At 45.5% G+C, this 11,444-nt stretch overlaps 1 protein-coding gene across 8 annotated transcripts in view; it reads right to left on the reverse strand.

Moving 5' to 3' along the window:
- The window catches only part of tyro3 (TYRO3 protein tyrosine kinase), a 118,733-nt gene extending 107,310 nt beyond the window's left edge, over positions 1–11,423 (reverse strand). The window contains exons 1-3 of one of the 8 annotated variants that reach the window (XM_059953488.1): positions 10,718–10,891; positions 8,655–8,837; positions 3,227–3,413 (exon numbers count right to left, since the gene is read on the reverse strand). In XM_059953488.1, the coding sequence (XP_059809471.1) occupies positions 3,227–3,413; positions 8,655–8,769 (302 nt within the window). In that variant the 5' untranslated portion in view covers positions 8,770–8,837; positions 10,718–10,891. The other 7 variants (XM_059953474.1, XM_059953483.1, XM_059953525.1 and 4 more) reach the window with 7 other exon arrangements.
- Between the last annotated feature and the right edge of the window lie 21 nt (positions 11,424–11,444).

The following is an 11,444-nucleotide window of genomic DNA, read 5'->3' on the forward strand; positions in this document are numbered from 1 at the left end:
ATAGCAAGAATGTCCTTCCTCAAATTTGGAGACCAAAACTGCACACAATACTCCAGGTGGGGTCTCACCAGGGCCCTGTACAGCTGCAGAAGGGCCTCTTTACTCCTTTACTTAATTCCTCTTGTTATAAAAGCCAGCATGCCATTAGCTTTCTTCACTGCCTGCTGCACCTGCATGTTTGCTTTCATTGACTGATGTACAAGAACACCTAGATCTCCTTTTCCTAACTTGACTCCATTTAGATAATAATCTGCCTTCCTGTTCTTGCCACCAAAGTGGATAACCTCACATTTATCCACATTAAACTGCATCTGCCGTACATTTGCCCACTCACCCAACCTGTCCAAGTCACCCTGCATTCTCATAACATCCTCCTGACATTACACACTGTCACCCAGCTTTGTGTCATCAGCAAATTTGCTAATGTTACTTTTAATCCCTTCATCTAAATCATTAATGTATATTGTAAACAGCTGTGGTCCCAGCACCGAAACTTGCGGTACCCCACTGGTCACAGCCTGTCATTCCAAAAGGGACCCGTTAATCACTACTCTTTGTTTCCTGTCAGCCAGCCAATTTTCAATCCATGTCAGTACTCTGCCCCAATACCATGTGCCCTAATTTTGCCCACTAATCTCATATGTGGGACTTTATCAAAAGCTTTCTGGAAGTCCAGGTACACTACATCCACTGGCTCTCCCTTGTCCATTTTCATAGTTACATCCTCAAAAAACTCCAGAAGATTAGTCAAGCATGATTTTCCCTTCATAAATCCGTGCTGACTCAGACTGATCCTTCTACTGCTATCCAAATGTGTTGTAATTTCCTCTTTTATAATTGACTCCAGCATCTTTCCCACTACTGACGTCAGGCTAACCGGTCTATAATTCCCTGTTTTCTCTCTCCCTCCTTTCTTGAAAAGTGGGACAACATTAGCCACCCTCCAATCAGCAGGAACTGTTCCTGAATCTATAGAACATTGGAAAATGATTACCAATGTGTCCACGATTTCTAGAGCCACTTCTTTAAGTACCCTGGGATGCAGACCATCAGGTCCCGGGGACTTTTCAGCCTTCAGACTCAACAGTCTATCCAACACCGTTTCTTATAAATTTCTAATTTAATATAAATTTGTCTAATATAAATTTCCTTCAGTTCATCCTCTACCCTAGTTCCTTTGGCCTCTATTACATCTGGGAGATTGTTTGTGTCTTCCCTAGTGAAGACAGATCCAAGTCAATATGTAGAAAGTTAAAATCACCTATTATAACAACCTCATGCTTCTTGAAACAGTTTGTGATCCCTCTACAAATTTGTTCCTCTAACTCCATCAGACTGTTGGGTGGTCTGTAACATCGCCTTGTTAACGTGGCATAGATGTTGTATTCCTCAGACAAGTTCTCCAGCTGATCCTGATTGAGCAATGCTGTGAGATTTTCCCTGACTAGTAACACTACCCTTTAATATCTCCCACTCTATAGCATCTAAAACAGTGGAATCCCAGAATATCGAACTGCCAGACCTGCCCCTCTTGCGACTAAGTCTCACTAATGGAGCTACAATGTCATAATTCCACATCTTGATCCATGGCCTGAGCTCACCCATCTTTCTTACGATACTTCTTGCTTTGAAATATTTGCAAAACAGGACGCTAGTCGTATCATGCTCAACTGTTAATTCCTGACTTTGTCTAAGGTCTTAACAACATCTGTCGCTACAACCTCTCCACTATCTGCTCTGGCACCCTGGTTCCCATCCCCTGCAACAATTATCAATACCCTTCAGAGATTGCCTGGTATCAGTGGTCACATAACCAGGACTTGTGATATGCACTAACTGCCCATATGACTATCCACCACCTGCTCCCATGACTTCACTTGACCCTGGACCCCTGAGTCTAACTGTTTTTACCCTCTAGCTCCTGGAACTGGGGCACGTTGGACTCTATACTGAATCCAATCTCCAGAAGCTCATTTCTTTCTTTGTCGGTGTATGTCTGTGTCTCTCCTCCTGTCACATCCATTTTGATGAGCTGTTTGCCTGTGTCATCTGTTTCCTGTATTGGCTTTGTCCTTCAACAAACAGGGGTTGATGGTATCTGTCTGTTACTGTGCTCTCTCTTCCCGTTATTTTTACTATCAGAGGTTTTACTATCATTTTCTCCACTTTGTCCCGCAGCCTCTTCCACCGAGACCTTCTCTTGGAGAGGGGGACTGGGGCTTGGGAACTCAGTCACTTTCCAGCCCACTGCAAATGCCCTGATCTCTTAGGGAGCCAAAGTCCATCACTTCCAGCCTTCAATAAACTCTGGAACTCTCTCAGATGGAGAACTTCAATGATTTTCAAACCTCTTCCTCTCAGCTATGTGGCGGAGTCCTTAATGCTGACTGCTGTTCTGAGGAACCAGACTATATATTCCAATTCTGTGAGGTTTACAGGGCTCATACTTTAACCCCCAAGGTGGGTCTCAATCCAGAACGTTGAGATTTAGGTACGGCCACTAACTGAGCTTTGACACAACAATAAGATTGAGGATTACCTCTACTGAGCAGCACCATCATTACTGCCTTCAGTCAAGTAAGGGAAAAAGGCGGAAACAAATTATCCTCCATCAGATGCTGGAAACAACTCAGGAAGCATTATTTCCCCTGGAATCAGCATGACACCTCTGTTTAGCACACATCTCAACAGCCTAACTGTCTGAGAATTCACTATGGATTAAAGTCGAAAGTTCGCACATAATTTCAATTATCTGACACTGCAGTACGGCTTCAGTCTGATATAGCAATATCACAATAAACTCAGGAGCACTCAGCTCAGCTGTGTACGATGTCTTCCCTCACTGTGCTTGCAAGACAATGTAATAAGATTTACATAATGTTTCACAACCTCAGCATTTTCAGAAGAGCGTCATCAGTGTTTCTAGAGAGGAAACACTCCAAACAACAAAATCCGACCAACAGCAATGCAATTAACAACAACTTCTGTGTTGTTCATAGAATGATAACCAGAGAACTAGTGAGAATTACGTGACCTCTTTTCACAATAATACCATGGGACCTTTCATGTTCATGCTAGAGAGCAGAAACCACCCGAGTTTAAACATCTTATCTCAAAGTCAACGCCTCTGGTCAGGGCACTTTTTTGGATCATCAGCCTGAGATTTAGACCCACATCTCTGGAGCGAGATTCAAACAGCTACTGGATTCCCAGTGCACAGGATTACCTGATGACACTCAGCACCTCATCCTCGCCGAGGGGCACGCTGGTGAAATCGGCATTGTACAGCTGCTCGCCATCTTTTAGCCAATGGATGTTGGGCCATCTGGAGACACCCTTCAACTGACATCGCATCTGGGCATTCAGACCCACTGAGGTGGTGAGGTTGTCAGGGCCAACCACAAAGTCCAGCCCTGAAAGTGAGAAGGAGGAATCAGAATGGGCTCACAAAGTATATCCCATTAAGATTAGAGCATATCAACACATTTCGAACAGTTAAGAACTCCAGTTCCAAAAGATGCAATGTAATAACTCGTGGTTCCAAAACAATACCTATCAAGTGATGTTGATTCTGCCAGACAACAATCAGCCACACAGAGGGTGACTCTTTCAGAAATTAGAATGAACAAAGCAGATTTCACGCCCATAAACTTCAGAGTCTTTTCTGAAACTAAAATACTGTTTAAAATGGGAAGAGGGATAAGCTCAACAATATATATAACGGAGATTAGCAAATCCAGAATAGTCACAATAACAAAAAGCTACTGAAAATCTGATTTAAAAATGGGGAATAGTCAGCAGGTCAAACGGCATCTGTGGAGAAGCTCATGAGGTCTGATCTGCTAAATATTTACAGTTTAGAATATAGCACATTAAAACAAATTACAGTATGGGGAAATACAATGTCATGCTAAACTAATTAAGTTTATGACGGCTAATTAAACTGATCTCTTCAGTCTGCACTTGGCCCATATCCCCCCCATTCTGTGCCTATCAGAGAGCTTATAAACAACTCAATAAAGCAGATTCTGTGTTTGGTCCCCGAGTGTTCAATTGTGATCATTCCTCTAATATGAAAATGATCTGTCATCAGTGATGAGGTGAGGAAACCTACTGGAGATATGTAGGCTAATCAAGGAAAGGCCATGAAATTGTTAATAGTAGAAGGGGATGGATGATAATGATGTGGTTGATGTTATGTATATGAATTTTCAAAAGATGTTTGGGAAAACTATTTATCGCAGACTCCTTAGCAAAACTGAACTAAAGTAAAGGTGTGTGGTGACCATCCGGATAGAAATTTGGAAAGCAGAGAACAGCAGTGTATGAATGTTTTTCTAACAAGAGGACAATTAATAGTGGCATTTCCTAGGGACTAATTTTGAGATCATTGATATATATTCATAATCTGGATTTGGGGATATAGTTTGCAGCTTTGAGGTTAACACATGTAATGAAACTTGGAAAAGGTACACAATCGTAACTTCAGAATATACTTCTGTGACCATATGTTCAGTGGCCACTTTATTAGGTACACCTGCTTGTTAATGCAAATATCTAATCAGCCAATCATGTGACAGCAACACACATTGCATAAAAGCATACAGACATGGTCAAGAAGTTCAGTTGTTGTTCAGGCAAAACATCAGAGGGGGGAAGAAATGTGATCTAAGTGACTTTGACCGTGGAATGATTGTTGGCGAAAGATGAGGTGATTTGATTATCTCAGATACGGCTGATCTCCCGGGATTTTCATGCACAACAGTCTCTTTATTGAGAATGATCTAAACAACAAAAACAATCCAGTGAGTGGCAGTTCTGTGGACAAAAATGCCTTGCTAATGAGAGAGGTCAAATGAGAATGGCCAGACTGGTCAAAGCTGACAGGAAGGAGACTGGGGGGGCAGCTAATAAAGAGCATACATTAGTAATACACACGATGGATGAAATCTGACACAAAAACTGTACAACAGTGGAATAAGAAGAGAAAAAAAAATGACAAATGATCTGGTTTACGATAGCGTGCATTTACAGAGATTCATGGATTTATGTACGTAATCCAGATTCTTCAAGGCCAGCGAAAAGCAAACAGTCAGTTCGAAAGCAATTACACCTGGATATTCGATCCATTTCTGGCCACCTCACTTAACTATAGTGCCACCAGTAATGGAAGAGAGGTGAGGTGGCCTTCTTTTGTGCACAATGAGGCCACCCTGAGGGTGGAGGAGCAACACCTTATATTCCATCTGGGTAGCCTCCAACCTGATGGCATGAATATTGATTTCTCCTTCCAGTTAAAAAAATCCCTCCCCCTCCCCTCTTCTTGTATTCCCCACTCTGGCCCCTTACGCCTTCTCACCTGCCCCTAGGTTCCTTCCTCCTTCCCTTTCTCCCATGATCCGCTCTCCTCTCCTATCAGATTCCTTCTTCTCCAGCCCTCTACCTTTCCCGCTCACATTGCTTCACCTATCACCTTCTAGCAATCCCCCTTCTCCCCCTTCCTTTTCAGCCGTGATGAAGGGTCTCGGCCTGAAACTTCGACTGTTTATCCATTTCCATAGATGCTGCCTGACCTGCTGAGTTCCTCCAACATTTTGTGTGCGTTCTTGAAGAATAATCTAGGATTGTTCCCTTTAGAATAGAGAAGGTAAAGGGGAGATATGAAGAGATCTATTCAAAATCCTGAAAGGATTTCATATCAAGTAAAGAGAAACTATTTCCAAGAAGGGTTGTAATCAAGTGATTGAAGGTAATTTGCAAAGTAATTGACATCTTCAATATAGTGGGCATAAGAATGATGGGCCGGTGTCTCCTTCTCCGTTGCTTCATTCTACAAAGAGGAGGCAATGAGTGCTATTTATTTGCGGAACTGCATCAGAGTGGGAGGGGAAAGTACTGAGTGGGGTGCACCAGGGATTGGTTTTGGAATCAATTCAGTTTCTAATTTTCATAAATGACTTGAATGTCGATGAAAGGCTGCACCTAATTGATGATCACTCTATGCAGTGCAGATGCTGGCGTGATCCCAGTGCTCAGACCTGATCTCCTGCGTCTGGCCCACGCTGCCTGTTAAAGGCACTTAGGTGAATCAACCAGATGAAAGAGTTGTCAAATGTGGGCTGGCATCAGCCCTACTTGCTTCAAGCATGTGGGCATAATGCACACAGGATAATGCAAGCTCGCCTTTGAGAAGCAAAATGCAACAAATCCTGGCTATCTGGAGTGAAAATGGAAAGCACTGAGATACCCAGCAAGTCAAGCAGCATCAATGGAGAGAGCAAGAGATAACAGTTCAGGTTGAGGATGCGGATGAGAGATTATTGAAGGAGCCCCACCATCCAGGTCATGCCCTATTTTTGCTGATACCATTGGGGAGGAGGTACAGAAATCTGAGGTCCCACACAACCAGGCTCGAGAACAGCTGCTTTCCTCCAGCCGTAACTGCCCTGAACAACCTTAATCCACCCAGCAATGGAACACTACGGACCTCCTCTTGCACTAAAAAGTGTTTGTCTCACAATCAGGAAATGAAACAGTGCTTGCCAGTCCAGTCGTCCCCTGGGTTAAGGAAGTGCTGAACCTGCTCCGGCACCTAGTTCCCTGATTCACCAGATAGAACAACAGGGGACTGCCTGCTGCTACCAACAACATAATTGTTTGCGACACACCCATCCCATAGCTTGCTCTTCCTGTTTGGATGAAGGAATGAAACATTCAGAAAGACTCAAGATCGTCTAACGTCATTTCCAGTACACAAGTGTAAAATAGAAGAAACTAATTGTTACTCTGGATCCAATGCAGCACAAAAAAAAACCACAGGAGATAAAAAAAACACACTAATAATAATATTAGAAAAAACACAATAAATACAAATGCATAAGACAGCTGATGTGCATCGATTGATTGTATGCCCATAAAGTGACGTTAGGCTGTACATAAGGTGCCTGTCAGAAAGTAATAAAGTAGCGGTGGAGTTAGTGGGTGGAGACTTGGTGCTTGAGAAAGGTAACTGTTCTTGAGTCTGGTGTTCCTGGCATGAATGCTACGTAGCCTCCTCCTCAATGGGAGTGGGACAAACAGTCCATGAGCAGGGTGCGTGGGATCCTTCATGATGTTACTGGCCCTTTTCAGGCACCTTTCTGTACATGTGTCGTTGATGATGGGTAGACTGGGGTCAATGGCTCATTAGGTAGTTTTGACTGCCTGTTGTAGCTTCCTGTCCGCCGCAGTACAGTTTCTGCACCAAACAGTGATACAGTTGTAGAGTGACGTGAATGCGGATGAGCGAAGTCCGGCTCTCTTCAGCCTCCTCGGAAAGTAGGGGCATTGGTGAGCTTTCTTAGCTGTGGAGGATGTGTTCTGGGACTGTGAGAGGTTGTGCACCCCCAGGGGTCTGAAACTGCAAGTAGTGCCACCAACGTAAAGGGGGATATGGGTGGTGTAATTTCTCCTGAAGTTGATTACTATCTCATCCATCTTGTTGACATTAAGGAAGAGGCTGTTTGCCTCAAGCTCTTCCACCTCCTCTCTGTAGGCTGTCTCATCATTGTCGGTGACGAGCCCCGTCACCGTCGTGTTATCAGAGAACCTGACGGTGTGGTTGCCCGGGCGTTTGGCCGTGCAAGTAGAGTGTACAGCAATGGGATCAGCACCCAGCCCTGGGAGGCACCCGTGCTAAGGATGATGGGGAGGGAGATGTAGTTGTGCATCCTGACAATCTGAGATCTATTTGTTAGGAAGTCCAACAATGGTGTGTTTAGACTAAGCAGCAGGAGTTTGTTCACCAAGGTCTGTGGGACAATAGTGCTGAATGCCAAAATGAAATCCAGAAGCAGCATTCTGAAATAAGTATCTACAGGTCAATTTCTTAATCCAGAGAGAGACTGTAATGGCAAATCACTGTATGATTTCCAAATTAAGGTTCTGCTTAAAATTAAGAGCTGAGAAACTTTCTGGACCAGATTAGGTAACATGATGCACAAGCATCTTGCTGGCTAAAGGTGGAAGTGATTCTGCAGTAATTAAATTGTCTACAACTCTAATGATCTACATGAGGTTTGGCATTTTATTTAAAACCTGGACTTTGCACATTCCCTCAACCACACAGGCTTCCTCTTGGTGCTCCACTGACCTCCCACATCCAAAGAGGCGGATTAGTCAGCCACTGTCAATTAGCTCCAGTACATAGGTGAGTGGTAGAAGCTTGGGCAAGATGGTAAGATGAACAAAATAGGGTTCATGTAAGATTGGTGTCTGATGGTCAGGATGGACCCAGTGGGCTGAATGGCTTGTTTCTCTGTTGTAAGACGTCAGGAGATCTGGGTTGTCAGGCGGATTGGAAGTCAGAGCCTGAGGTGTGAAGCCTGGAGACTGGAGGTGTGTGCAGAAGTGGGAGGTCTGTCTGTGGATGGCAGTGGGCGGGAGGGAGGAAAGGGATTTGTTTGACTGTTGTTGCTTGTTGTGTTCTGTGTAGTCTTGCCAAGCATTGCGAGCATGCCACGCTGACACTGGAACGTGTGGCGACACTTTCCGGCTGACCCCAGCACACCCTCGGGTGTGTTGGTTGTTAACACAAATGGCACATTTCACAATACGTTAACGTGTAAATCTGACAAATAAGTCTGAACCTGAACTTACAATAAGAGTCTGCACACCTTGACGTGTCGTTACGAGAAGACACTGGCTGAAAATAAGAGTCCCGCAGCAGCTTGTCAGAGTGCAACCTGCAACAAGCATTCTCAGCACCAGGAAGGTGCATGGACACTGCATCGGTAATCCGCTGCACGTTACAGACTGTAGTCTAAAGAGGGCAGCTTGATAAACTCGGAGGCAGCGGGCTGGACAGGGGACAGGCAGGAAGGGAAACATGAAGCAAATTAAGACAGAGTATGAAAAGGATGGGGAGTGGATCAGAGCCAGGGTGTTGCCGTGAGGGAGTGGGGTTAGGACTGGGGATCAGAATGGGGTTGGATAGCAAGTGTACCAGGGCAGAAATCCATCAAAGCGAGGGGAGGGGTGGAGAACTAGTTTCTAGATGGAGGGAGAAGTGGGTCAGAGTCAAGTTTGTCGTTGAGTGCACGGTGAAATGGTACATTGAAGAACACTTTCGGCAGCTCTACAGGAACACACAGAACATGAATTATATATAAACTATACATAAAAATATACCATACTGACTGAACATGCAAAAACAAGATCTTAGTGGGAACAAAACAAAGACACATTCGGAGACAAGTCCACGGCAGCTCGAATGCTGCAATGCTGAGGCAGGTCAGTTCAAGAACAGCTGCCTGTTGGAATATAAGGGTTACTCAGCCTGGTGGTGTTCGGCTGAGGGTTCTGCCCCTCCTGCCTGACGGCAGCAGCGAGGAAAGCACACGGTCTGGATTCTACATGTGAACAACAGCTCCACAAGTCAATGGAAGTAGCAGAGGAGTTCGGACAAGCTCTGTTGCTGCAGCAGGGCTCGCAAACCTGATGAATGTGCTCATTTGGGGAATGTTGCTAGTATGGGGGGGAGGGAGAAGGCACAGGGCTCCTACATTTACACATTTAACATACATCCACACACGTGTGGACCAGTGTGCAGGCGTCACGATGGCACAGACAGCGTCGGCTGAAGAGCTTATTCTCATGCTGTGCTGCTCTATGGCCAAAAGTCGACTTTACACATCTTCACAAGACCCTGAGGCAGCTACACAGTGCCTCAGAGACGAGAATTGTGCTGAAGTGAGGAGAAGGATTCTTTTTTCCTCTTTAAAATCACAAAAAATACTTCATCTTATTCCCACGAGGTCTGTGGTCATTCTTGCATGATACATTATGATGTCATTTGTGCAATGTGATGTCACTTTTTTAAACAAAATACCGCAAATTCAGTGTTACAATATATACAAACCAGTGACTAACATAATTACTACACTACTAAAAGACAAATGATATTAAACTGAAATGTTTCCACCTCTGTCAATAATGGCACTAACCACCCACAGAGCTCATCGTTCCCAGGATGCCTCTATGGTCACTGTGGACGGCATGTGTTCCTTCTCAAAATTTACCTGGGCACGGACATACTCCCTAAACATTGCCAGGCAGTCTGCCCGGTCAGATCCCCCGCCACCCATTCCCAAGACCCATGGAGTGTGATCTCACTAGGATGCGGTGCGATACAAAGAGCTAGCAAAGGGTCCCCAAGCGTGACTGTGACATCACTGTGATGTGAGATGAGGGCAGTGTGATGTGATAGCATCACTGTGTTGTGATGTCATTGCTGAGTGTGCAACTTCATGCAATGTGCGTTGTGTGATTGCTCCGGGACACGAGGTCACAGTCATAATGCATTGTCAGTAGGTGTGATGTCACAGCGCAGTGACATGAGGTCACTGTGGTGCTGTTGCTGTGTAGTGACATCACTGTTACACAACACCTGTGGTGGTGTGAAGTCACTTGTCACTGTGGCCTGATATTGCACAATGTGATGTCACGTGACATAACAGTGTGCTGGCATATCACTACGTGAATTCACTGCACTGTGATGTCACTTTAAATGTAATCCCATTAAAATATGATTTTCTGGGTGTGATGTCACCTCTCTCTGATGTCACTGTACTTTAGCAAGATGACCTATGCACAAAACCATGCAAAAAACCCTTAAGTGACTTTCTAAGGTGCTTTATAAATTCCATCCGGGTGACCTCTCTCTGCCCCTGGCGTTTACCTCCCTCAATCCGATGTCTAACGCCAGTACCCGGGACCGTTCATTCTTGCCCGCAGACCTGCCGGCTTTCCTCTGTCCCGAGCTGGAGTGACTGCGGGGAGGGGAGGTGGGGGTTGCTGAAGAACTTCCAGCCAACAAGATCCCAGCAAACGCACAAGCACGAAATTACTGTACCTGGGAACAGAGAAGTACGAACCACAAACATTAAAACACTGACCAGTCACCGTCCCAAGTTAAGAGTTTGGAAAACTTCGCACCTCTTGCTCCGAACTTTCTCCCCTACACAACCGCACCCCCTCCCCTCCCCTCCCCTCCCCTCCCTTCTGGCAGGCTTACCCCAGGTGAGGCGGAGCAGGGAGGCGATGATCAGGCACGATACCACAATCATCCAGCTGCTTCAGCCCGGCTTCAGCTGGGGACGGGGGTAGCCGGTTGGCTGGATGTGTCTCCGAAGCCGTTCTACACTCCGACCGCGGCGTGAGTCCTAGCCCGGAGCGGAAAAAACCTTCATCACTCCTTTCGGCAGCTCGTCTACCCGGCACATCTGCGTTGCCAGCGACCTAACATTGGGCAGGAGGAGGAGGAGGAGGAGAACGAGGGACCTCCCATCGTCTTCCTCTATGGATCCCGGGCCAGGAGCGAGGAGGAGTCTCGCCCTCTCGGAAGAAGTCAATCCAGCTCCTGCACGCTAAAGCCTGAAGCCCCTCAGACTCGGGGTGCGGAATCC

Source organism: Hypanus sabinus, chromosome 2 (genome assembly GCF_030144855.1).
Source record: "Hypanus sabinus isolate sHypSab1 chromosome 2, sHypSab1.hap1, whole genome shotgun sequence".
Lineage (NCBI taxonomy): Eukaryota > Metazoa > Chordata > Chondrichthyes > Myliobatiformes > Dasyatidae > Hypanus > Hypanus sabinus.